At 50.1% G+C, this 27458-nt stretch overlaps 1 protein-coding gene across 2 annotated transcripts in view; it reads right to left on the bottom strand.

The window, feature by feature from the left end:
* Nucleotides 1–5536: 5536 nt before the first annotated feature.
* The window catches only part of FAT2 (FAT atypical cadherin 2), a 78641-nt gene continuing 56719 nt past the window's right edge, over nt 5537–27458 (bottom strand). For both annotated transcript variants that reach the window (XM_030573369.1, XM_030573370.1), the window contains exons 16-24: nt 27035–27172; nt 26268–26411; nt 24275–24472; nt 22174–22981; nt 19805–19950; nt 14058–14499; nt 11702–11855; nt 8290–8882; nt 5537–7479 (exon numbers count right to left, since the gene is read on the bottom strand). In XM_030573369.1, the coding sequence (XP_030429229.1) occupies nt 6950–7479; nt 8290–8882; nt 11702–11855; nt 14058–14499; nt 19805–19950; nt 22174–22981; nt 24275–24472; nt 26268–26411; nt 27035–27172 (3153 nt within the window). In that variant the 3' untranslated portion in view covers nt 5537–6949. The remainder of the gene's footprint in view (nt 7480–8289; nt 8883–11701; nt 11856–14057; nt 14500–19804; nt 19951–22173; nt 22982–24274; nt 24473–26267; nt 26412–27034; nt 27173–27458) is intronic.

Here is a 27458-nt window from a genome sequence, read left to right as displayed (position 1 = left end):
GCACAAAGGAAGATTTCTGAGCACTGAGCTATAAAAGGCCCCCTCCCCCCAAACAAATCAGCCCCATTTTTTACATTAAAGCGAGGAGGTCGGGGGGAGGAATCACACTCATGCAGAGTGCTTCTTGGAAGCAGCTGTTAAAAAAGAACAATTTATTTTCTCTGCACTAACCGAAAGCCAGGGGACAGTAATAAATGGCAGTTGCTCTCTTTAACAAAGGCTCCTTTGCAGAATAAACCTGTCCACCTCCACTCCAAGCCCATTTTCAGCACACCAGGGGGTGGGGTGGGGCTGGAGGGATGGAAAAAGGGAGGAGGGGTGTTACTTTGATTTTTTTTTTCCCTAGCAAGACCCATCTCCTTAAGGCCCTCTGTGTGACTCATTCAAACCTGACTCCAGTGCAATTCAGTTTCACTCTTCCTTAATGAGAAGTGCTGGCTACATCAGAGTGGCTGTAGTTAAGGTTGCATCACTGCTTCTTTTCAAAGGGCGACTTTTCTAAATCTTATGAAATTGATATGCTTAATCAGATGCCTTTGAGATCTGGTGTGCCTCAGAAGGGTGCAGGGTAGGGGTCATGTCCCAAATATGGGGTTGTTTGAGTTAGGGATTGCAGAGATATAAGCCCTGAAAAAAATAGCCATTTTAGTTTCTAGGGTGTCGTTTGCACAGAACTAAAGATCAAACTCTTGGTATGATGCCGGTCAGAATGGTCTCAGGCTGTTGAGTTTTACCAAAGGGGTGTGTGTAGATCCCCTAAATCTTTGGGGAACCCAAATTGTACCTTTGGGTCAGAAAATGTACCTTTCTACACAGACAGGTATGTAGAAAAAAAACGGCTAGAGAATTTCCATTCCCTTTGTTCTCTATGCTTTAGCAACTTGACTCTTGTAAGGGCTCTGAAATCCGACTAGCTGCTCAGATTGCTTTGAAATATGGCGTGCCTCATGGGGATGTGGCACTGTTGTGTACTGTTAAACTGGGAGGCACAAATCAAAGGACTGGAAGGGACCCCGAGGGGTCATCTAGTCCAGTCCCCTGCACTCATGGCAGGACTAAGGATTATCTAGACCATCCCTGACAGGTCTAACCAGCTCTTAAAAATCCCCAGTGATGGAGATTCCACAACCTCCCTAGGCAATTTATTCTAGGGCTTAACCACTCTTACAGGAAGTCTTTCCTCGTGTCCAACCTAAACTGCCCTTGCTGCAATTTAAGCCCATTGCTTCTTGTCCTATCCTCAGAGGTTAAGAAGAACATTTTTTCTCCCTCTTTCTTGTAACAACCTTGTATGTACTTGAAAACTGTTATCATGTCCCCTCTCAGTCTTCTCTTCTCCAGACTAAACAAACCTTTTTTTTTTTCAATCTTCCCCCATAGGTCATGTTTTCTAGACTTTTAATCATTTGTGTTGCTCTTTTCTGGACTTTCTCCAATTTCTCCACATCTTCCCTGAAATGCGGTGCCCAGAACTGGACACAATACTCCAGCTGAGGCCTAATCACTGCAGAGTAGAGCGGAAGAATTACTTCTTGTGTCTTGCTTGCAATTCTCCTGCTAATACACCCCAGAATGATGTTTGCTTTGTTTTGTAACAGTGTTACACTGCTGATTCATTTAGCTTATGTTCCACTATGACCCCCAGACCCCTTTCCACAGTGCTCCTCCATACGCTGTCATTTCCCATTTTGTATGTGTGCAACTAATTGTTCCTTCTTAAGTGGAGTATTTGGTTTTTGTCCATATTTAAGTTCATTCTGTTTACTTCAGACCATTTCTCCAGTTTGTCCAGATCATTTTGACTTTTAATCCTATCCTCCAAAGCACTTGCAAGGCCACCCAGCTTGCTATCGTCCACAAACTTTATAAGTGTACTCTCTATACCATTTTCTAAATCACTGATTTAAGATATTGAACAGAACTGGACCCAGAACTGCTCCCTGTGGGACCCCACTGGGTATGCCCTTCCAGCATGTCTGTGACCCACTGATAACTACTCTCTGGGAATGATTTTCCAACCAATTATGCACCCACATCCCTTTGGTAAAACTCAACAGCTTGAGACCATTCTAAATATCAACAGTTTGTCTAGATAGTAATGATTGGATGAGTCAGACCTCACTGAGATTGATAGCTGTGAATTCACCCTTCAATTGACATAGCTAAGGGTAAATTAATCACAAGCCCCACCTTAGACAAAAGCAGTTTGGGAGTGAGTGGCTGGAGAGTGCTACGCTATGTGAGTCGTGCACGGGGTGGGGGGAAAGTAATCCAAGTATTTGGGTGGAAATTAGAGACATGGTTGCTTCCTGGGAGAGGAGAGGTATCAGGGGGCAGAAGAGAGGGGCCGTAGGAGGCAGGGGGCTTGGGGCTTCAGTGAGGGGACAGGGTTATGAGAAGGAGAATAAATGGGAATGAGTAGTACAGGGGAGGGGAGAGGGGGTTGGGGGGCTCAGGTGAGGGAGTGGAGAGGTGGGACATGGGGAAAGGGTGAGTGGCAGAGTAACTGAGGGAGAGTAGGGGCAGGGGCACCTCTCAGCCCACATTCTCCCCTCCCATGTGTGTGCCCAGATCTGGGGGGCTCTTGCCCCACTTGGGTATTTTGAGATCACTTCCCTGTCCCCCTCCTAGGGGCTGGGATATGCGGCCCTTTACCCTTCTGGGGCTGTCTGAGTCCCTCTTGCTGCCCCCATGTGAGCCAGGTTCTGGGAAGGCCTGTCCCTTTGTGGGGGAGCTGAGAACAGGCATGCTTCATACATACCACAGGCTCTAAAGCACTCCGGAGGGGGGACGGGCACACCGACTGAGCTGAGTGGAGCAGTTCAGAGGTCTCAGAGCTGCTGTTTTAGGCTGTATCCTCCCCATAGGGTGTTCTCATTCAGCTGAGACCTTCCCATGGAGCAGAACGGGCCAGCTCATGCCTCCCAGAGCCTCTTGTGTTGCCTAGGGAAGTGTAGAGGAAAGGTTTTAGGCGGGCTTTATTTGCATGGCACTGGAGATCTCATGTTGCTTGCGACAAGTTGTCCCTGTTAGAATGTGCTGTGGTTTTATTTGACGGGGAGGCTTACTGTGAACACAGAACTGATGGGAGAGAACCAACCACACAGGACACATTTTAGTCACTTTGCTTAATGTGCCACGGGCCGGTGCTCAGATGCTGCGGTGAATGCTGTCTGAACTCCAAGAGCCTGCCTTCCACTCACTGACATTGTGAGGTTTCCCTGGACTCTAATGGGGTTACTTACGATAGGGTCTGTGGAGAGAGCAGAATCAGGCCCCGGAGTTCTGATGTGGAGGGTGGTTGAAACACTGCAATGGGTTACCTAGGGAGGTGGTGGAATCTCCATCCTTAGAGGTTTTTAAGGTCAGGCTTGACAAAGCCCTGGCTGGGATGATTTAGTTGGAGTTGGTCCTGCTTTGAGCAGGGGGTTGGACTAGATGGCCTCCTGAAGTCTCTTCTAACCCTGATATTCCATGATGCTATGTAGGAGAGCAGCAGGGGGAGGGGTTTGGATAGATGGTTCTGCTTTTTGCCCCCATTTGCCAATGCCCGGCTGTTGCTTAGGGCTTCACATCCCCACCATTGTATCCCTGGGTTGCTCATTCGCACCCACAGAGCACCCAGCATAGCCATCTGTGCTGGAGAGCCTCGTTCCATGCAGCATGGAAGGGGTTAATACCCAATCATTATGCTGTCAGTCTCTGCAGCCCAACAGGCTTGCATGGCTGGGGGAGGGGGAGTTCCCTGTTCACCTGGACGGGCGCTGGGGAGAGTTAGCTGAATAGTGCAAACAAGTGTCCACCAATATTGGTTCCAATAAAAAAGCAATTCTGTTCTGGTCAGTGTGACCTGCTCTGGGCCATCACTCCCCTGAATCTCTACATTTGGGGGTGTTTTACACATGGAAAGCACAAGTCATCCAGATCCTCCTGACTGCTGCGCGGGTGGAGACTTGTGGCAGAGGAAAGCTCTTGGATTGCCATCTTGAAATCTTGCATATCCTCCCTCAGCTAACACTGGACCGGCTGGCAAACATGCCCCAAATAACCCCTGTGGCATAACACTGTCAACTGGAAATGGGGCCGGGGATCATGCTGATACGTGTCCCCTATTTCCTGTTCCACTTGAACAGGATCTAATGGCTTATGGGCTGAGACCGCAGTGCCGCTGCCGGCGATCCAATGCTCCGTGGTTTATGGGGTAATCCTGACTTTGGGTGCTGGTTTTTTTGCATTGTGCCCTGGTATTGCAAGCAAAGCCTGGTGCATCATTGTGTCCTTGGGGCTGTCTCTGCTGCATTTCCAGAGTGGTCTTTCTCCTGATCCTGGCATGCTCTGCCAGGCTGCTCCATCCACTGCCCTAATACCTGTGGCTCAGACTCTTCCTTTACACCAGCCTACCTATTGCACCACTCCTTGGTCCTGCCGTGTTCTTCTCTGTCCAGGGATGGCTGCTCCCCTGAGCTATGTATGCAGCTATAATTCTACCTCCCTGTGCCCTTGTGTGGGCATGATGCACTCCTAGGACATCATTAACCCTGGATGCACTCAGGTCTCCAGTGGTGTCAGGGGACAACAGAGTGCTGTTTGCATTTCCTCTTTGAGTGCATCTCTTTTCCATACAAACTTTTCTGCCCCCATGGGGACAACTGGTTCCTATATGGGCAGTACTGACCCTATGTGAGTCTGAGAACGGGTAGGGTCATCGTCACTTGCCTTCCTAATATAAAATCATTTATGTATCAATTCAGGACTTGATAGGGTCTAGTAATGCCAGCCAGTGAGCACCCTGGACAACCTCTCTCTCCCTTTGCCCAGTTATCCGGTTTCTGAGTGGGAGAGAATGAACGTTCCTTTGCGTGGGGGGCTGTACGTGTCCTGCTTTGCGGATCTCTTTGGCCTTGGTGCATCTCAGGTTTGTGACCGACTATCTAGTGGTGCGAGACTTTGGGTTTACAACTTGGGGTTGCTTCTGGGGGTCACATTGCTTGCATCATGCACCCCCATGCCCGACATGCCAGGGCTTCAAGCTGACTGATAAATGAAATGAAAAGGGAGCCTCGTGTGAAACATCCCATTTCCTGGAAAAATCACTCTCCTCTGACTGAAGCAGGGATGTTTACCAAGGGCGTGAGTCCTGACCACTCCCCGCGTAACACTGGGGGATCTCGCGCCCATCGCTAGGAAAACATGTACAGAAGCTGGAGTTCTGTTCCTGGTCGTGTGTGACCCGAGCACAAACTTGCTCATACTTTCCCCACCCTCTAGAGCCGGGGCCCAAATCCATGGATCCAAAGGCCTGCAGACTTTGAGGGTGTTTGAAATCTGAGCCGGATCCAGAGCCAAAATGTGCAGGTGCCCTCTGCCTTTAGAACGGGTTCAGTCAACAGCCAGAATCTGATTGCACCTGAAATGTAGGACATCCAGATCCAAATGGTGCACCTCACGCCTGTCTGTCCTCTGAGCTAGGCAGCTGCCTGATGCTTACAGTTAGCCTCAGTTAGTTTTCAAGTAAAATACTAATACAAAACTGCCTCTTTTTTAATTGCTTTCAAAAACCGACCAAACAAAAAAGGATAAACTCTCTCAGAGAAACAATCCATTCCCAAGCACAAGGAGATCCAGGCAAATCCCATCTTAAATAATCCTCTCTCGCTGGGAGGGGACCTGGGAGGAACAGCACACAGTCTCCTCCTCCGCTGATGTGCGGATATTCATGGCTGCACATACACACATTGACACGCGCACACAAACACTCGCACATGCACAGGACGCGCATTCACATGTCTGTGGGTCATTGCACATAGTGAGCTGCTGTAGTGTAGGCAGCAGTTCTTTCTGGGTCCCTGATCCCTAGGCCAGGACCTGGGCAGACCCTGGGTGGAGACGCTCAGCAGCATAGGCTGTGTGAGTCTGGGCATGAGAGAACCAGCCAGAACCTCAGGTTTCCCTCTGAACCCAGCAGCCTTTATGAAGAATCCCCCTTTATATGACGACAACAGAGCCATGTCTCCAGCACGAGGGATGCTGCAGATGTGGCTAGATGACCGGTAACACTTGCAGTGCAGATGTAGCCTGGCAGATTTCCAGATGGGAAGGTGCTGAAGTAACTGTCCAGTCAAACACCTACCTACTTTGAATTCAGGTCTGCCTGTATATCTTGTGCCTTCTCCTGCCAGCAACCTGTGGTACCTCATGATGTGGGTTAGGGAGGCAGGATTCTTTGCTCAGTTTCTCCTGTAGAAATGGACATTTTTCTGGGCTCTTTACAGTTGCAGGGAGACAAGCCCAGGAATGAACTAATGTAAAGGCTAAATTCCCCCTTCTCTCTCCCTCCTCATGGCCATGAGGGGCGCCAGCCCTGAGGATGGACGGCATTGGGGACAGGCTGTTGTCAAAACTCCACAGTTCTGCTTGGAGAATGATTAGCCTACCTGAGGCCCTTGGAGCCAGGCACAAGAGACTTCTCAGAGACATAGCTCAGATCTCCCTGGACTATGGTGAGGAACTAATCCAGTCCCACCTTCTGCTACCCTGGCAACTGACGTCCCAAGGTTCCGTGGTCCTCTCTCCTGCTGACAGGCTCCATGCCAGGGCAGGGAGAGGTGGTGCCTCCCTGTCTAAGGAAGCTCTGGGCATGAAGAGTGATTTGCCATCAGTGCCTGTTGGCATCTGAGGAATTCCCTTAGTGTTCCCTGGCACTGGCCTTTGTGTTTTCTGCCCGGCTGTGATCCAGTCCGGAGCAGCAGCAGGAGCGATTTACAGAACGCCAGGGACGAGAGTCCATGCTATATTACAGCCCGACTGAGCACGGGAAAGCTGTTAATAGGAGACAGGTTGCATTGTATGGCCCAGGAGAGAGGGGACTAAAACAAGGTAACTTCTCCCTCCATACACGTCCCAGTCACTGCTCACGCTGCTTCCTTCTCGTTTCGAGCACACGGCCCCATTAAAACATCACCTCCTCACAACTCCCATAGTCACTTTCCACCATGTCAGAGCCCTCGTAGTGTGGGGGTGGCATTGGCTGGGCCCTGGTGCCAGGCTGGTGCCCCACATCACAGTCTGCGTAGGACGGCTGGGCCACGCTGAGGCGCATGCTCACCCTTTTGTAGCCAGCGTCCGGTGGGTAGGGGGTCCCCTCACTCTGCAGCAGCTGGGAAGGGTAGTAGCTGATGGCGGTGTATTCGTTCTGGCACTGGGAGGCGGACAGTTCCATTGGGTCAGGTGGCAGGAAGTCCTCCAGGTTCTGGTTGCTGTAGCGTGGAGGGATGGGGGCCCGCTTATTGCTCTGGTCTAGTGGGAAGGGAAAGCCACCGTAAAGACCAGCTGGTTCAGAGTCTATTTGAGGAAGAGGAGGAAGAGGAGGAGGATGGGGAGATGGCAGAAGAGGGCCTTGAATAACGTCGTAGTGGGGGTGGTCCTGGACGTCCGATGGGTGGTACCTGGGAGGCCAGTAGGTGGTTTCTGCTGGATATACTGGAAATAAATCAGAACCAGGTTAGCAGCTGTCCATAGCCATTCCTACTTGGAATCAGAGCAAGGTTGGGCTGGAAGAGGCCTCAAGAGGCCATCTAGTCTATCCCCTGTGCTGAGACAGAATTATTTATACATAAGTATACATCTAGTCACCCAATAGCTCTTTATTTCTTCTTCCTCTCTAGCCATCTTTCCCTCTCTCTCCATCCATCCAAATCTGGGTATATTAGAGATAAAGGAAGAGAGAACAAGTAGAAAAGAGGGGTGTAATGGGTCAGGTGTGAGGGATATAGCAGGTCAGAAGTGAGGGGTGTTGGCGGGGCTGTGGGGGTGAATAACCGGGTGTAGCTGGTCAGGGTGTGAGGGGTGTAGCAGGTCAGGAGTGAGGGGTGTTGGCAGGGCTGTGGTGGGGGGAATAGCTGGGTGTAGTGGGTCAGGAGTGAGGGGTGTTGGCAGGGCTGTGGGGGTGAATAGCTGGCTGTAGCTGGTCAGGTGTGAGAGGTGTAGCAGGTCAGGAGTGAGGGGTGTTGGCAGGGCTGTGGGGATGAATAACCGGGTGTAGCTGGTGAGGTGTGAGGGATGTAGCAGGTCAAGAGTGATGGGTGTTGGTGGGGTTGGGAGGCGGAATAGTTGGTGTAGCAGTAGGGACTAGACTGCATGGGGAGGGCTGTGGCACAGGCTTGGACAGCATCTGCCCACACTATGCTGGCTCTTGCCAGTGCTGTTGGCTCTTCACAAGCCTGAAGCCCAAATGCATTGGGGAGCCATCTCTAAGCAGGAGGAAGGGGCATGTGGAGGGGGAGCACTGACCCATCTGCTCCCTGGCCCAGGAGCTCTTAATGAAGGACTCATTGTCAGAGTTGGAGGACGGTGCGGCAGACGGGAGGTTGGGGGCCACGCTGCACACGATGGTGCCCCGGGGTTTCTGGGCATTGCCCGAGCTGAAGGTCACAAACTCCGGCGTGGGGGTGGGCTTGCGCTGCTCCGGTGTGCCCCTGTCCAGGTTGTTGTGCAGGCCGTTGCTGAGGATGTTGAGCTCGATGGGTGGCGGGGCCTGTGTGGCCACCCCCACGCTCTTGGAGAACTCGCTTTTGGAGAGCAGGTCTGGGTCCTCGCTGGCCACCGGCTTGTGAGCCTTGGCGGGGCGGCAGTAGCGCCTACGGACTAAGGCGAAGGCCGCCGCCAGGATGGCAACGCCCAGCACCCCAGCAACGATCTCGCCGATCTCCTCGGGACCCATCCCCCACTTGGTGGGCGCGATGTCGGGGGTAACGAGCCTCTGCGTGCAGAATGTCCCCTGGTACTCCCCCGTGCAGATGCAGCGGAGGGAGCCGCCGGCGTTCACACAGCGCCCCGCGTTCCGGCAAGGGTTGTCCTGACATTCCTCAGCCACCTTCTCACACCTGCAGTGGGGAAGGGGAAGGGAGAAACCGGCCATCAGAGCTGGGGACACCTGCTAGAAGCTCTAACCAGCTGAAGCAGTGAAGCTGCTCCACACAACAGTTCTCAGAGCCCCAGCCACCCGCTAGCCCAAAATTATGCCCAGCCTCGGTTGCTTGCCAGTCAAGAACCAGCCCTTTGGTTCAGGAGATGGTGTATGGCCCCCAGGGGATTTTGTGGGACTTTTCTGTCCACTGCGCTCCCAAGTTCTCTAGCCTGGATGGAGGTGGGGCCAGGCTGGGAACCTGTGAGGTTGATTTCTGAATGGGCCTGTCTCTGGAATGTGGTGTGTTGCTCCCTCTAGTGGTGAAGGTGAGGAAAGGCCCACAGGGACATGTCCCTGGCAATAAGTTAAATGATAGTTTTCAGGGAACAGGAGCAAAGTTGCCTTTTCTCCAATTCTGCCAACTAGCCGGAGATTTGTGGGGTGGGGCAGAGGAATGGCCAGCTCTTAAAGTCAAACTTGGACTGGAGCAGCTGCTTTATCCCCATTTTTAGTCCTTTCATGGTATCACTGGCTACCATAAAGTTCCTTCTCCGTGGTTTTCTGCAGGGTGATGCACTATCTCTGTCATGCCACCCAAGCAACCCTGAAAATGCCTCCACCTCCCTCAGCCATTACCCAGTACATTTCACCACACCACAGAGACATAAAACAGATCATTGCAATATGAAAGGCCAAGAGACACAACTCCTCTTTCCAAAGTTTGGAGGAAGATTCTTCTCCAGTACACTCCTCTCCTTTGCTGGGGAGATCTGGGTGCTTGGAACCTCTCCACTCTTGAAGTCTCTGATAAATCAGGCTAGGATATCCAGGGACACTTTGAACTGCACTGATCTTTAAGAAACCTCCTCAGATGTAGTTTACCCTAGGCTGTCTCCACAAGGGAAGCTACAGATGTTTGCTGCCTGGAGCAAATGTCTGGGGAGTGTCCAGAGTAGCTTTGACAAAGGCATGAATTTCTAGAAGCTCCAGTAAAGACCAGCCCTTAGGCACTTAGAGATTTTATGAAAAGTCCGAGGAATCAAGACCAAAATACTGATCTAAATCCCCACCCCCATTAAAAAACCTGACACTCTCTCATTCCTGAATAGAACAGGAATCCCATCAACTTTGGAACGATTCTAGAACTCTGAACTCGTTCAGGGCTCAAAAAGTTGGATTTGGGATCCTCCCATCCAGAAGCATCAGCCTTCCACCCTGAACGGGTGCCTTTTTTATCACATTACTTTTCTTTTTTAGCTTCCTCGCAATGCCTTCGCGTGCATAACAATTTATTTAAGGGAGACATTCGCACACCTTTTAAGGCTACCTCCTTGTGCTAAACAATCTGTTCCATCTTGCCTTTAGCTGTGATGCTCAGAGTACCTTTCCCAGACCTGCAGATGTGCTCCGTGGAGCTCGAAAGCTTCTCTCTCTCACCAACAGAAGTTGGTCCAATAAGAGATATTACCTCACCCACCTTGTCTGACTAGCGGGTGCAGCTTGTTTCAGGTACAGCAGTGCCACCTGGTGATCAGTTGCATATTTTCCCAAAAATAGGGTGTATAATTTCAACCTTCATATTCACCCAAGAGGCCTGTCTACATGCCGGGCAGCTTTAACTGAAAGGCAGTAGAGATGTGCTAGATTTACTTCACATTCCACTTGAGCTGGGCTATTTTCGGCCACGTTGCAGGGCAGGCAGGAGCGAGGAGCCCAGAGACGGACATGTGGTTACGGCAGGCGTAACTGCTTCCTTACTGATGACCCAAGGTGGCGTGGACAGTGAAATCTACTTCTGGAGCCATGTTAACTCTTCCGGTGCTGAATGTGTATTCTGAACGTGCACTGATGTGGATATGAAGAATAGCCAGAATTATCAAAATTAACAACAACAATAATTTGGGAACGTGCCTTAAACCGTGTGCTTCAGGGCTTAAGCCAGTCTCTAATTATTGGAGACCAGGATGAGACCCACTATAGGGGCAGATTATCTTATATCTGCCTGCTGTAGGGTTCTTACACCTTTCCCTGAAGCATCTGGTGCTGGCAACTATCAGCTACAGGATACTGGGCTGGAAGGCCCTTGGGTCTGATCCAGTGTAGACATTCCTATGTTCCTTAGCACTGCAGATCTGGTGTCTGACAAATGTGGCCCCTGGAATATCCCCACCAGCAGTGATTTGGTAACTGTAAGGATCTGACTCCTGGCTGATATTAACCAACTTGCTTTTCAGCTGTAAAACTCGACAGGTATCAGATACAGAGCCATCATCACTCTTCCCCAGAACAATACATCCTCTGTGCTGGTCCCAGTTCCGAAGGAGCCCTGACATGTCAGGGGTAATTTGTAACACAGCTGAGCCAAGTGTGTACTTGTTAAAAGAACAGTTCTAGGAATAGCCTTGTCACAAGAAGACACTTTGAATCGGTACCAAACAAAACATTCACAGGCATCCAGCGAAATGCTGACTAAAGGAGATTATTCTCTCAGGCTCTAAGAACTGTGAGTACATGGCTTAGCTAGTGACAATGCAATCGCAGGGGGATTAATTCACTGTCTGGTTCCTTCTGCCTCCTAGTCTGAAAATGCAATCCAAAAAGTGCATCTAACGTGGCAATCAATCTTGGAGTGGCTGTCTGGGGTATTAAGATTTGTGACCAGGCAAACTGCAGGAACATGCAGTTCCTGGGTATTCACCCCAGCCATGAAAAAAGTGCCCAACGTTAAACGTGTCTTGTAAGTTGAGGGCTCTGCACAGGGGAAAACGCAGTCAAAAAGCCATTCCTTGGCCTTACCTTTCCCCCAGATACCAATCTGGGCAGCGGCAGGTGTAGCCTGTTTCGGAGAGGAGGCAGGTGCCCCCATGCAAGCAGGGCTTGGATTCACACGGGCCGTCCCCCAGCTCACAGCGGTCGCCAGAAAACAGCACCGGGCAGATGCAAGTGTAACCTAGAGAAGGCGACAGAGAGCTGTGAGACTGCTGCAGCAGCTGGCGGGAACTGGTATTGGAGATGGAATCTGACACGGTGGGAATTAGCAGGGGGGGTGAACCTGGGGTTGAGGCTGCATGATAAGACACACCACAACCGCCCAGCGCCGAGCCTCTCCTGAATGCGCCATCTGAAGAGCATAGAGGGGTTGTCCTGTAACACTGGGGAAGCCAAAGTACAGCTCAAGTGAGGTCCTAAATGTAGCCGGTGGCCCTCTCCCTCCCTGGAGGGCAAAGCTGATCCACCGGCTGCAGATTTTTATGACTCTTTTAGACATGATGTCTAAAGATGATAGTCTTTAGCCCGCCCAGCGCCCAGCAAAAGGCCATGTGCTAGGCAGTTCCTGTCCAGACACGCTTTGTTCCACCTCCCCAGGGGAGTTGTCATGTCCACAGCAGGAGAGAAAACCCAATGGGTTAGGTGGCTGAGGTTCTATTTTTCTGGTATCTGCCAAATCAAATTCTGATCCTGGGAACTGCAATCGCTCTGCTGAGCTCTTTCGCACCATGCTATAGCAAGCTGGCTGGGGAAGTGCAGCCCCTCCGCTCTGGAGCATCCTAGAAAAGTGCCTGGTTATGACCCACAAAATAAACGTCTCCATCTTCTGTGCATAGAGTAACTCAGGCAAGTTCCGGCTCACTTCCGCGTCACTAGTAAAGACGTGCACACACTCATACACATGGCAGGCACAACCATCCAGCCATGCAAACACAGATACATGTATGTTCAGTCTTATACATGTGCTCACACACAGTATCCCTGAGCGTGATCCTGTCACTTGCTGATTGGCATTATTGTGACATTTGCATGAGATCCAAGCATATTTACACAAACACTTTCTCGCACAAACACACATGCCCTTGCACTCCAGCATACACACACACACACTTGCACAAGCACATTTGCACATATGTGCACACGTCCACCTGTACACACATGCACCCTTTTGCAGGGTTGTACACTCATACACTCTGTGTCTGTGCACTTTACCTCGAACAAGTTCACCTGAGTTAAACAGCTGCCTAGCTGACAGGAATCTAAATCCTGTTGCCCGAGGGGGCAGGCATGGAGGGAAGGAGGGAGGTGTGCTCTCAGCCCTTTGATTGCTGCTAACCCAATAGGGCGTGGGACTTTGCAGCAGACCTCAGGCAGAAAAATAAAAGCATCAATAAGCACAGACAGGGTTCAAAGGCTTCCCCTGTGCATGTCTCCCATTACCATGCAGCTGTATCAGAGCCGCCTCCAGATGCCCCCAAGACAGGGGAATGGAAGTCAGAGCAGGAAAGCCTAAGCGTGGGCAGTGGCTGTCTCAAGAGACTCAGTGCTGTAATGTTATGCTATCCACATGAGTTCCTCTCACACTATGTTCACCCACAGAAATCAGAGCAAGATGTTCTGGAAAGGAAAGGTAGTGCAGTGGTTAGGGCGCTAGCTTGGGATTGGGAGACCCAACTTTAATCCCCAACTCTGCTACAGGTTTCCTGTGAGGCCTTGGTCAAGTCACTTAGTCTCTCTGTGTCTCAGTGCCCCATCTGTGAAATGGGGATGATAGCACTGCCCTGCCTCACAGGGGAGTTGTGAGGTTGATGAGGTGCACAGATAGATACACTTGTGTTTGTGACATGGATGAAATCCTGCTACAAATAACTGTTGGGCAACCAGGTTCAGATGAACTCAAGAATTGCAGGCATGAGCTTGTGTTAATGACTTTCACAGGTTCCCTCCCCGGCCCCCGGGAGTCACTTATAGGATGGGAACAAATCCACATCTCGTCTTCCCACAGTGTTTCCACTTTCCGGGAGCTGAAACGTCACGGGATGACCAGACCTCACGTTATTCCAGCTCCTTGAGGCTTTGTAAAAGCCTGAATGAAAATACAGTTGAACCCATGGCCCTGTGCTAACTCCACCCAGAAACAGCAGTGCATCCAGTCTGATCTGCCAAGGACTGCCTCATAATGCTTCCAATGTGTTTTTTCACTGATTGAGGACATTGCCTCCTGACAGCCTGCTGGGAGATGCAACTCTGTGAAAAGCCAGAACTTCCCCTCCTCTGGGGCAGCCCCCTTAAATTGGCCCAGTCAGCTCAGCTGTTTTCCATGCTCGCCTCCAGACTATTGATTTCTAAATGCCCAGAAAGTCACAGCAGGACATGCACGTACCTCCTCCGTGAGTCTCGGCACACATTCCCTCATTGAGGCAGGGGCTGCTGCTGCAGGCGCCGGTGTGTGGGCAGCACTGCTTTATCCCCACCTCCTCCACAATCCCCTTCGCCTGGCTGTCCCCAGGCAGGAGCATCACATCTTCGCTGTCAATTCTGACAGCATCCAGGCAACCTCTAAACCCCTGAGTGACCCGCTGGGGCTGTCGGGACTGGATGATCCCCCCGAAGAGCAGATCTCTCCTGGAAGGGGAGATGCTGCAGGCCACGGGCAGCCGGAGAGATGTATTTCCCAAGCTGTCGATGAGCAAACGGAGGGATGTGCTTTTCACTTCTAGAAGGACCGAGTGCCACTCTCCGTCGCTCACAAAACGCAGGGAGGAAATGTTCCCATTGATATTGCCACGGCATCGGTGTCCAAGATGAGGCACCCCGTTAATGAGCTGCAAAACATGCCCAAACAGCCAGAATTAGCAGCGATGCAAACACCGTTGTGCCGCTGGGCTTTCAACGCTCCCTGCTTTCCTCCTTCCCCTTCTGTGCAAGGCAAGAGGCAAACACCTGGGATTTCCAGGACCCAAGAACATTCAGCCAATAGGACCATTCCATCAGCTAAACCTCTTGAGGTATTGCCTTGCTTTAGAAATGAAATGCCCATGGGACTGTCCATGGTGGGGGACGACTGTATATATCTTAAATTACAATGCGTCTCACTGCAGTTCGTGGTGGACTGAACTGCCACCTTCACCATTAACTCTGCTCGCAGTCTCAGCAGGAAGCTGAAGAATTACATGAGCGTTGCAACCAAGAGTCTCCTCTTGCCAATTGGCAGGACGGTCTTGGGGGAAGCTGGAGTAGGTAGGTGCTGGCCTGGAGAAGGCAGCCGCCTTTCGCCAGCTCTAAACTTCGCACCCAAGAAGTCAAACCTGCTTTAAAATTAGGTTTACATTGCTATTTTGGAAAACAACTAGTCCGTCTCCTCTTGCTCCCGCATCTCGATCCCTGTCCTCTCCTGCAGCCCTTGACTGGTAGGTGGAGAGTGCTGCTCATGAGATGGCCTGTAAAGCCAGGAGCTGCTCTGCTCCATTTTTAGCAGGGGTTTCAAGCAGATCATACACTAATCAGCATAGCTGGGACAGTGCACAGAAGGACTCTGTGTCCTCCCCAGAAGCTAGATGGGAACTGCTTCTATAAATGATCATGCTGGGCTGTGAGGTCTCTAGAGAGCTGCTCTAGGATCACCTCCTTCTAACTGCTGGACTATTCCAATCCTCAGTTACAATGGGGAGGAAGAGGGCAGGGCAGGAGAAAACCATTCTTAATGTGAACAAACCTAATGGCATTTCATTATTTCCTTTGTTTTTCGTTCTCTCTAGAAATGGCTCTGAACCAAAACCCAGCTCCTGTCACTTTTTCAGTCGGCCAAAGATACGTTGTTAGCTGCCCCTGGGACTCCTGTAATATGTAAGGTCAAATTCTGCTCTAACTTATACCTGCATCACCCTGTGAGTTCAGAGTGCACGCTAGGACAGGCGGGATTTAGTCCCTCCTGTTTCCCTTGGTAAAGAGCTGGGAAGGAATCATCTCTGTGCTGTGATTCATCATGCTATAATAGGTATGATTTGGATAGTGGTAGCACCCACAAGCCACAACAGAGATCAGGGCCCCGCTGGGTGCTGTACATAGGCACAGTGAGACAATTGCCATCCTAAGGCACTAACCATCTTCTGACCCCGAGTTCCACACTCAGTGCCCCAGACCACACCGCCACGTGGCATCATGCAGAAGCTGCATGACTTTATTTCCCAGCTGCTTGCAGTCCCCACCTGCTGCATTGGGGTTTAATCTGGATTACCGTAGTGCTGGCATTCAGGATGCCTGTGCACAAGTGAACTCCATTTGCCAAGTTATTACTTGGTATCTTGTTACCGGCGTGGAAGCTGCCCATGCTGGAGCTTCTCTGTTGGCATTAACGAGAAGTGCTGAAAGAATCTAGGCACGCAAGAGCAGCTGGCAGGGCTACATTGTAGGAGCAGGTGAAGGAGGCGAAGAAGAAAGAAAGAGACCTGCTGTAGTCCCCAGCTTTTTATCAGCACATTGGAAACCAGGGCCAAAGCCGCTAATATCCTCTGCAATCCAATACTCCCTCTCTAGCACCAGGGCCTGGGAGTGACACAATCAGATCATTGATTACTAACCACACAAACGTCCTCTGAATTATAATGGAGGGGCAGTGGGGGAAAAATGCTGTCCGTTGCCTGTGACTGCTCTTAAAAACTTCGTTGGGATAGTGAAAAGAGAGAGAAGCATGTAAATGTGGTTTCAGGCTGAATTCAGGTGAAAACTCCTCTTTTCTCCTACCCTATTGATTTGTAAGGGCGTGTCTTCTATAGAACTCAGGGGGCTATGAATAGGGAAAACGCACAGGTAGAATTTTGAACATTCATTTATCTATCTATCTATCCATCCTCAGACACCCCCCCGCATCTATCTATCCCCAGACACCCCCTCTATCTAGCTATCCATCTATCTATCTAGATAAGGGGAAATCTGTTTTGGAAGGACTCGTAGAAGCTGGTGGATGATCCCCCCGGGGTGAGTCTTGGGGGAGCTGTGCGTGTGAATCTCTGCGCAGTGGGGTGAGAATATCAGAGAAGAGTTTGCCATTTCCCTTCTGTTTTAAACACAAGCTGAGCATCAGTAACTGGCTTGTTCAGATTCTGGGGACAAGTTAGGATTCAATGCCCCTGAAGCAAAAAGACACTCCTTTATGAGTCTCCTCCAGCTAGCCTGTCTTTTTGCTCCTCCTGGTTCACAAAGCCGTTTCAGCACGGGTGCAGTGCTCGGAGATCATGAGGACAGGGCAGGAATGTTCACCCTGGGAGGAATTTATTCCAAACACTGGAACTACAAACCCGAGACAATAAGCAAATAAATAACAGATCCTACTGACTTGTGCTTATTTGCCTAGTTTTGCAAAACTAAAAACTCGAGGGCACCCAGAGTTTCTCAGACAACACGTCCTGGCAATGTTTTGGTCCCTCCGATGCACTCCACAAACAGCGTGACAAAGAAATGAGTCAGAGGCATTGCTGCCCCTCCAGCTGCAGGGCAGACTTACCCACTGGACAGGCACAGCTGTCTATTTATAGCCAAATGACTGGGGCTTTGGACTCAGTCATTAACTAGCCTTTTGTCACGAGGTCCTATGTGTCGGGGTTGGCTAATAAGTTGTCTCTTTGGTTACTATGCAGGCCTCCTCCTCTTTTCCTCAGCACCTTCCTGAGGGCTAAGATCAGTTGAGGTGATTTTATTGACCAGTCTCTGAGCTGCTCCAAGACTTGGAGGCAAGGGGCTTCCAGTGGAGCATCCCTGGTTATGTGACTTTCTTGTTCCAAGCGCCTGCTGGAGCCTAACTCTGCCGGCCTACAGGGCGAAGTCTGAGGCACCCCTTTTAGATCAGATGTGAGCTCCCTGAATGGTTTATTGGGGCTGGTTGGGGCAGTAGAGAGGGCGCTCCAGAGCTGTGCAAGGTGCAGAAGAGGGTACAAGAGCCTTCTGCAGCTTTCATGAGCCTGTGCAATGGTCAGGGGCAATGGGCAGGTACAATCACAGTCCCTGCATTCACTGTGCTCAATGACTGGTGCAGGCTAGCACCAGTCTTGCTTCCCAGCCAGAGGAGCCAGCAGATCTGAGCAGCTGTGCAAGGTCACGCCCTCTAGCTGCTTGTTCAGCGAGCTCTTCCTCATGGCCAAGAAGGAATTCTGGCTGAGAAAATTCCTCCAGGGACTCCTGCTGGTAAGCAGACCCTTTTCCCATCTCCCCCAATGCTCTGCAGCCAATGGCTTACTGCCACCATGGGGCTCAGGGATGGGGACTGTGTGAGCTGCCTCTTCTGAGCAGTTTGAAATGGACACTGTCATCTTAAAAACCATCCTCCTGTCTGAATGTTATTCCCCCACCAGTGTTCCAGCCATCCACTCTGATTGCTGTAGCTGCAAGAAATTAGAGAAGAAAAAACATATTTCCCTGTATTTTTTCAGTTTGTTCATTTAACAGCACTTGGTGTATTGTCAGCACCACTGATTCCCCTGCTAGCCCATTTCCCTTGTTGTTTGTGGGGGTCTTTTATGCCAAAACAGCGGCAAGAAAAACATTTTACAATCGGAAAACACGAGAGAAATAGGCAGGGGATTCAGCGGCCGGAGAAGCACTTCACAGTATGTTAAACTCAGTTTAAAAAATGGATTGGTGCTGTATTTAATTTATGTCGTAAGTCTAGATTACGCAGAGATGGGGTCAGGGGAGAAAACCCAGTAAGTCAATAAGTGAGTTATAAGATATGAAACTTAAATTAGGCCCATTATAATTAATGAGGCACAGACAGTAAAACCCTTTTCTGGAGGGCTCTTCGTTTCGTTCTGCTGCCAAGGTGGAAGGGAGCAGACACGTGCTCCTTTGAGTTCTTTATAGATTCAGCAAGTGCAGCCAAAGAAAGGGGAGAGATCAGATTAAGATGTTCCTGGTTCTGGCAGTTGTCTGGAATGACGAAACCCACTGCAGGAAACATAAGCTAAGACGCCTGCAAGTTTAAGCTTGAATGGGTTCTCCTCCATCTCATTGGCTAAAGTTGCCTGGATTGTTCATAAAATAGTAAGTGATGTGAGAAGCCATTTTATAAGACTTCTGTCCTCACCTTCTCCCTGTCCGCCATTAAAACAAAGAGCCTTTAATCCATTGGTGTCCATCTGGACACCTTCTCTGCATCTTTTTGGGTGGCCACTGGATCTGTGCTCAGCTCAGCCACTGAGGAAACTAGAAGAAGCAGCTGTTGTTTCCTATGGTAAATTAATGGGTAACACCATGTTTAGGGGTTTCTGACTAATTCCCTGGTGGATAAATGGGGTTGGGTTGCTCACTTACAAGCTTGTGGGTTGGTGTTCACAGGCCCTCAAATGACCTGTTTGTGAGTCTGTAGGTACCATGGGCCAGATCCTCCGCGGATGTGAGTCCATTCAGCTCTGCTGAAGTCAGCGGAGCACTGTCAATTTGTATCAGCTGAGAATCTGGCTCCTCGTGCTCCCCGAGTGACTCCTGTGTGTATATGGGAACTCTGTGCGTATATCATCCGGAATTGTCTTCTGGGCTGTTCGGACTATTATTAGTTAGCGCGGTACCCTTGGGGTTGGGACCGCATTGTACCTGGCGCTGTACGAACATATAAGGTGATGTTTCGAAAGATGCTCAGCATCAGCTTAACTTGTGCTTTTGTTCAAGTCAGTGGGAATTTTCGCATTGGCTAAACAGAAGGAGAGCAGTTTTGAAAACACAACTGGTATGTAACAGTCCTTTCTCCAAGGAGCCAACAGTCAAAGGGACATGATGTAACAGAAGGATGAAACAAACAAGGAGGGGTAAAGGAAGAGAGTTAGTAGCATTAGGCAGCTTTAGTACAGACTAGCTGTGTGCACAATCTGTCGGTGCAAAAAACCCATCTCAAGCAGTCGTGCTGAAATTACGTGTCATGCTGTAATCACGTGTCACCCGCCTAGGTGAACATACCAAGTTGCACAGTACCCAGTTACCAACGAGTCTTCACAACATGGTATTTTAGTATGGCTTACACCTACACATAGGTGGGTATTTCTTTGTTCAGTCTGTTCCTTCCTTTAGAGATATTTCCCAGTGCACATGCAATGGAATTGTTCCTTAATGCAGAAATAAATCCTTAGATATTGCAAACCCTACCTCCAGAACAGCAGTGTTGGTCCCATTGATGAAGAGCAGAACACTGTGCAGCTGGTGGGTTTTCAGGCGGAACTGCATCTGCCAGTCCCCTCTCTCCTGGTGATGGTACCAGATGTAGCTGTGTCCACTGAATCTCACAGCCGTGCCTAGAAATATAACCAGGCAAGGTGGATCATCTGAAAACAGTCTGAAATTCTGGACTGTGGTCAACCTACGGCATCCAGTGCTTTCCCCAGCCCTGTGCTTTCCCCTATTTCAGGCACCGTAACTCCAGCCTGACCTGAAGGAGTCCTTGCTGCCCCCAGTCGCTACATAGCTCTACCAATGAAGCTCGTGAGGACCTGCAGTGCCCCCTGTCTATTCACATTTTGAGCCTCCCCAACAGCTCTTCCACCATAATGACCTGCAGCCCAGTCCTGACCTGCAGCAGCCCTCCTCTTCCTGTCCTGAGAGTTCACTAACTCTTATCAGTGCACTTCAGTCCTGAGCTGCAGCTTCTCTTGATATTTCTCATCTAGAACATGTGGCTCTGCCTAGGCAGCTCAGGCCTGTCCTGCAGCATCCCCAGACATTCCTGTTAGGGGGCTGCAAACAGCTTTGCCAGGACAGCTCATCCCAACCTTCCAACCCCTGCTATTCCATGGGCAATGTGGAAATACAGTGGATTCCACTTATTAGTAACTCTCTGGTCAGCAGCAAAAAGTTGCTATTACCGTGCAGTTACTAATAAGCAGAAGGCAGGTTTGCAGGGCTGCAGCCAGGACAGAAGCACTGGGCCATGCCTTCCCTGGCTGCAGCCCGGATGCTGGGACTTTCTATGGGGAACAGAGGCGCTGGGGACCCCTGGGGCTGCACAATGCTTCTCCCTCACTCTTTGGGCAGAGCATGCCTCTGCACTTCTTTCTCTGTGTGTAATTCCCCAACAGGGCACAGCCTGGAGAGGCATCTGCCCTGCCAAGAACTTCCCTTCCCAGCTGAAAGCACCTTATGTCATGAGTGTTGCTATGCAAGCAGGTTTGCCGGGCTGCAGTCCCAGAAGGAAGCGATGGGATGGGCTGAGCACCAGCCACAGGTTGGTTTGCAGGGTTGCCGCCAGAGAAGGCAGGTCCCAGCACTTCCTTCCCCGGCTGCAGCTTCCCTCCCAAACCTGGGCTGCAGCTGGGGCCAGGCTTCTGAAAAACGTCGGTAATCAGCAGCAAACCGTTGCCAGGACCCGAATCCCATTAACATTAAAGTCAATGGGACGGGACTGGTGCCTGGCAAAATGTTGCTGTTAACAGGAAGTTGTCAATAGCCGGTATAGTAGGAAGAGGGCCTGAAACATGAGACCTTGTATTAGAGGCCTGGTAGGAGGCCTGAGGCCTGGGCTAAAGTAATGGTCAAAACTTGCTAATATAAAGCAAAGTTAAGTTGTGAGCAAGAGGCAGGCCCTGCTCATAGAATCTGGCAAGAACAGGGTTGATATTGCAGAAACACACATTCCTAAGTAGTGCCAGACATAAGAATATACACGCAAACACATTCCAGAAAGGTGGTACCAGAACACCTCAATACCAGCACATTCCCCAAACATAACAGGAACACGCTGACCCATCCTAAAGATAAGGTCAGGATGACAGCATGATGAATAGAGATGTTTTGATCATTACTTTAGTCTCAGGCCTCATACCAGGCCTCTAATACAAGGTCTTATGTTTCCGGCCCTCTTCCTACTATAGCCGGGTTGCTGCTAAGTGGATACTACTGTACCTAAAATATGAATACAAATTCTTTGGCTTGATTTGAAGCACTGGAATGGGATAGCTAGAGAGGCGGTGGAATCTCTTTCCTTACAGGTTTTTAAGGTCAGGCTTGACAAAGCTCTGGCTGGGATGATTTAGTTGGGGATTGGTCCTGCTTTGAGCCGAGGGTTGGACTAGATGACTGAGGTCCTGTCCAACCCTGATATTCTATGATTCTATTATTTGAATTCACCACTTTTAACTAGTCTGTGTTTTGCTGGGCACAGGAGCAAAGCATGGGAACCCAAGGATCGAAGTTCTACCTGTAGAGCCCAGACCATTTTGCTCCACATATGAGTGACTGTACTCTCATCGGGGCAACAGAGATCCTGTTATTATTTAATGACACATGATAAGAGCATAGCATTATCCAGTGGAATTCTTCCTATAGGCCAGATGGAATTTAAAGCTCAAGGATGCTAGGTCTGGCCCTGAAAGCGAAGCCAGCATGGCCAGTTAATGGAACAGTGTAATTGCATGAGAACTCCCTGAGTTTCACAATGTGCTGAAAGGATAATCCCCCACACTAGAGGCTGGCATTGCTTTCCCAAGGGGGAGAATTCAAGAGCAGTAAGGAGGATTTCTCACCATTGCAAGAACAAATTTGCTCCAAGCTGTGCCGGGGCGTGAGAACGCTGAGTCGGGCAGTGCTGTAGGTGGACACCATACTTGGATCCAGCTGAATTGTCTCCTTGCAGACACGCCGGGCACAAGCTGGCCCATGACATGGCATGTGAATGGCCTTCTTCAGCTGGAGCCCCACCTGCTGGTCCATCTCCCCAGCCAACAGAGAAATCTTGTTTGCTAGGACGCGGGGCTCATAGAAGGCACCAGGGGACTCTCCGATGGCCAAGAGGAGCTCCACGCCGTTAGAGGCTGCCGTGGGCTGTAGGCTGGCCATGTGGATGTTCTGACGTCTTGTGACCAGGGTGTTTCCCAGAAACCTCTGCAAGTTGCGCCAGTGGTCACCCACAAACTCCTCAGGGGAGAGGTGCTGGAAGTGTAACACTACGGCCTTGTCCAGTGCCTCCTGGCTGAAACACCACACATGGATGTTGACGGTGGTGGTGGTTTTGAACGTGCCATCGCTGACAGACACATTCAGGATGTAGTGGCCATGGGGAAGCTTCTCGCCCGCGATGATTTTGCCATCCATTGTCCCCACTGAGAAGCGCCCCTCTTGGGGTACTTCTGCTGCCAAGGTGTACACCAGGGTGTCATGGGGGTCTCGATCCGTGGCATGGATCTTGCCGAGAACACCGCCTCGGAAGGCGCTCTCGTTCGTAGTGATGAATACCTCCAGGGGCAATGCCGAAGGCGCATATTGGCTCGGCTCACTCACCTGGATGTTTACAAAGGCAGAGGATGAAAGAGGAGGGATGCCGCTGTCCGAGACCTGTCAAGGAAAACAAAAGGACCCATTACAGGCCTGCGCTGAGTTACGTTGGCACTGCACCCAGGCTGGGGATCAAGAGGAGGTGCCACTGCTTGTGTTTGAGGTGCTAGGCCTGCTTTCCACGCTGCACTGTTGACACACCTCAATCCTGATCTATCCAGTTTCCTATTCCCCTCCCGCCCCCACCGGCCCACCCACTCCTTGTCTCTGCGGCTGAAGCAAAAGTCCTGAGAGACTAGGAGTGTATGCAGGGCCGACGGGGTGGCGGGGAAAGCCGGTACAAGCTTTTGCGCTACACAGAGCTCATCTATAGTCCAGGACTGTGTCTCCAATATCCTGGGATGGACATGGCTACGATGCTTCATATTTCTTTCTCACGTCACCTCTAAATCCTTCTTTCTTCAAGCTATATATAGTCCTAGGCTCTGGTTCTGCACCACTGAATCAATGAGACCTTTGCTATTGATTTCAGTAAGAGCCTGATCACGCTATCTAATCTTGTTACCTCTTCTCATTCTATGGGTGGAACAGTGGATTAGTGCATCTCTGGAGACTGTGGCTTATATTCTTCATTATTTACCAGCCAGGCAATATGATTTTGCTGGATCTCATCTGAATCCCCAACTTTGTGCGCATCACAACACCTCCATGTAGTTTTGGAAAATTGTTAGTTTGGGCTCAGCAGAGCTCCAGAAGTGGCAGGAGGCGCTGGGGGAGCTGGGTGTGGAGCCCAGGGGTAGAATAGCATTGAGCATTGCAGCACAGGGCTGGGGTGCACTAGCAGGGCTGTGGGGGTGAGGCCTGCTCAGGCATTTTAACTTGCAAATAAAAAAATAATTTCCCGACCCTGTTGATTTGTTTCCCCAGTTTCAGTTCAGGCTGAAAACAAGCTATTTTCCCCTAATTTGTTTACTTGATGCGAGCATGAATAGAAGGGAAGAGCTCCTTGCTAGAGTACTTAGGTGAAGCTTTCAGGAACAGACGTGAGTCTCTCCCGAAGTGGAAGGTCTCTGAACTATATCGGGGAAAGCATCATACAGGGTCAGTTGCACCGCAGAGGTTCCCATGACTACACCAGCAGGTTTTATTGCTGGAAAAGCTGGCCCCAGTTTTGTGCAGACACAGCTCTTGGGAAGTGAGCTCTACAGATAGATCCAGGCTTCAAAATTTGGATCTGGATCCAAACTTCCCAAAGATTGGAGTTGCTTCTTTTGGATGTAATTTCCATTGCCTTCATTGTTACTGTATAGGCCTTGGTGAATTCATATCCTAAAAGGGTAAGGCAGGATCTACCTGGACCTGTAGGAGATACTGCTCTTTTGTTCTTCTATCCAGAACAGACGAGGTCACCAGCAGACCATCCTGGGTGACATCAAAGGCTTTCCCGTCATTCCCCTCGGTGATCTGGAAAGAATATGGCGGCCCATTCTCAGGGGAGTCTCTGTCGCTCATGATCAGCTGCAGGACACTTGTGCCAGCTGGGGCTACCTCCTGAAATATGGGAGAAAAGGGGTTGAGCAAAGTGACGGAAGACACCTGGCCAAGATAAGGCTGGAATTTCTCTGCCTCTAGGGTTGCTGTTCGATTGTGGCACTGAAAAGGCACAGGGTGGTTGTGGTGACGTGAGCAGACACCTATGGAAACATAAGGGGAAACAGCCAGCAGCTCAGGCATGGTTTTGTTACCTCCGTTTTTACATTCCAAATAACTGTTACTACAACTCCTGTAATGGCAACTCCACTTGTGCTATGGGAAGAACAGTGAGCAGGGCTGGACGCAAGGCTGCAGCTAACTGCTGAAAATCCATGTAACTCTCTGACTTGCTGTTGTTCCTTGTAACTTTGGGAGGAGGTAGAAACCTCCCCTGCCTCCTGAGGAATTAACTCTCCCTGGGCTTTCATTGGTTTGGCCCTTTGTGTGAATCTTGTCGTTCAGCATTGGCTGTCTTAGTCTCTCCGATAGCCCAGGGCTTGGCAGTTCTCAAGGTTTTCTCTGGAGTCAGTTGGGGTTCGGTAGGCTGTAGAGCAGTGGTGGGCAACCTGCTGCCCATGGGTGCACATGGCCCATCAGAGTAATCCGCTTGCAGGCCGCAAGAGAGTTTGTTTACACCGACCGTCTGCAGCTCCCAGTGGCTACGGTTTGCTGTTCCTGTGCACTGGGAGCCGCAGATGGCTGTGCCTGTGGATGGTCAATGGAAACAAACTGTCTTGCGGCCCACCAGTGGATTACCCTGATCCCACTACGTTGCCCACCACTGCTGTAGAGCCGTCAGGGACCATTGTGCTCATCTACTCTGTCCTCCTGCATAACCCAGGCCATAGATTTCACCCTGGGCATTCCTGCATCTAGCCCAACTACCAATGGCTAAAACTGCCTTCTTGATTTAAAGACTCCAAGTAATGGAGCATTTACAGCATCTCAAGGTAAGGGTCCAACGGTTAATTAACCTCACTGTTAAAAATGTGCATCGTATTTCCTGTTTGAACTTTGCTGACTTCCACTTTGTAGCAGTTCTATCTACTTTACTGAGTTGGAGTATTTGCGACTTCAGTAACTTATATATAATTATATCTATCTATCTATCTATCTTTCTAAAAATAATAATAATGGGCCTGATCTTGGAACAAGAACCTGTCAAACCTCAGAATGATAGCTGGGAATTCTTAAGTAATCAAAATAATTAATTCATAATCTATAGATACAACTTCCAGCCATTGGCTTTTGCTGTGCCTTTGTCAGAAAGATTAAAGAGCCCTCTACTATCAGATGTCTTCTGTCTGAGTAGGTATTTATAAGCCATGATTAAATTGCCTCTTAACTTTCTCTTTGATAACTAAATAGACTAGACCAGTTCACCAGAGCACAAATCAGACTTGTAGTTCTTAAACTGTTCCTATTATACCCATCACCAAACACCCCAAATTACCCAAAGCATTGGACAGTTTTTAACCAGGGAATCCAGGTTATCTAGGGCAAGAAAATGCCTTCATAATTACATGTGACCAGATTGTGGGTGTAGTGGTGCTGGAGGGCACAGCCTGCAGAAGGACCAGGAAGAAGTGCAGGGCCTGGCCTCTTGCCATGTAGACCAAAGAGGACAGGGAGGAGGGTGCTGCAGGGCAGGACCCCAGGGCTATTAGTTCATCATGTCACAAACACAAAGCAGAATCTCCCTTCACAGCTAACCGCCACCCCCAGCCCTGGTGTAATTCATTTAGGGTCCCTTAGGTGTCCTGAAATGAAAGAGAGACAACAGTGTCTCCGCTGAGCAGAGGCTCTGTCTTACCTGCACCACCACACTGTAATTGAGCTGGAAGAACCTGGGCGGGTTGTCGTTGACGTCCGTCACCTGGACGCGCACTGCAACGTCACTGAACAGTGCGGGCTGGCCGCTGTCTGTGGCTCGGACCGTCAGGGTATAGCTGGGAACCTAGACGGTGTATGGCATGCATTGATTATTGGGAGAAGCGGAAGGAAGCCTGGGATTCATGTCCTGATGTTGTATTCTCCCCATGTGCAGGCTTATTTAAGAGCACAGGGTAATGGGCAGTTTAATGATAATCACACTTAGCCTTTCTCTGGAGCTTTCCATCCGTATGTCTCAAAGTGCTTCACCAAGAAAGTAAATATTATCGACCCCTGTTTGCAAGTGGACAAACTTAGTCACAAAGATGGGAACTGATTGGCTGAAGATCACACAGGAGACTAGTGGCTTAGCCAGCCAGAAAACCTAGGTCTCCTGGCTCCTAGCCAGGTGTGCTAACCATTACACCATACTCTCTCTGCTTTAGCCCAGCCCCCCAGCACATGTGTTCCTGGCCCTTCAGCAATATCTTGGGTCCAAAGGTTTCATGTGCATGGCAACTGATTACCCTGGCCTGCTGAGTGCGATGTTTTAAATGGATCATTCCAAACCTGGCTGACAGATGAGCACTGTGTGCTTCCCCAGTCTTCTTCAGCCTCTTCCTGGTGGTGTGATGTAACATTGGTTTCTAACTCACCCATCTACAGCATCAAGCCTTAGGTGGCCCTTATCTTAGGACTGTAACTCACCTCCTCCCGGTCCAGGTGTTTGGCAATGCAGATCTGTCCGCTCTTGGGATGGATGGTGAAGTGTTCCAGGAGGTTCCCTCCCACAATGGAGTATGTGATCTGATTGTTCATCGCCCCATCCAGGTCATCAGCTGACACCTATTGGGGGAGCGATAAGAGGCGGGGGGCTCCTGAATAAATGTCTCCTGTTTCAGAGGCAATGTCTTGCTGGTTGTTTGAGGGTGAGAGGTTCTGACTAAGGCATGAGAGGGGAAGACGGACTGTTTGCTTTTGGTACAAGGTTTAAGAGTACCTTGCAGAAGCCAAGGGTAGGAACAGAGAAAACTCTGCAAGGCCACTCCGCTATCTTCCTTCAAATAATAGAATCATAGAAGATTAGGGTTGGAAGAGACCTTAGGAAGTTATCTAGTGCAACCCCCTGCTC

The sequence above is a fragment of the Gopherus evgoodei genome, chromosome 8 (genome assembly GCF_007399415.2).
Source record: "Gopherus evgoodei ecotype Sinaloan lineage chromosome 8, rGopEvg1_v1.p, whole genome shotgun sequence".
NCBI classification, from domain to species: domain Eukaryota; kingdom Metazoa; phylum Chordata; order Testudines; family Testudinidae; genus Gopherus; species Gopherus evgoodei.
This window is presented reverse-complemented; position numbering and strand designations above follow the sequence as displayed.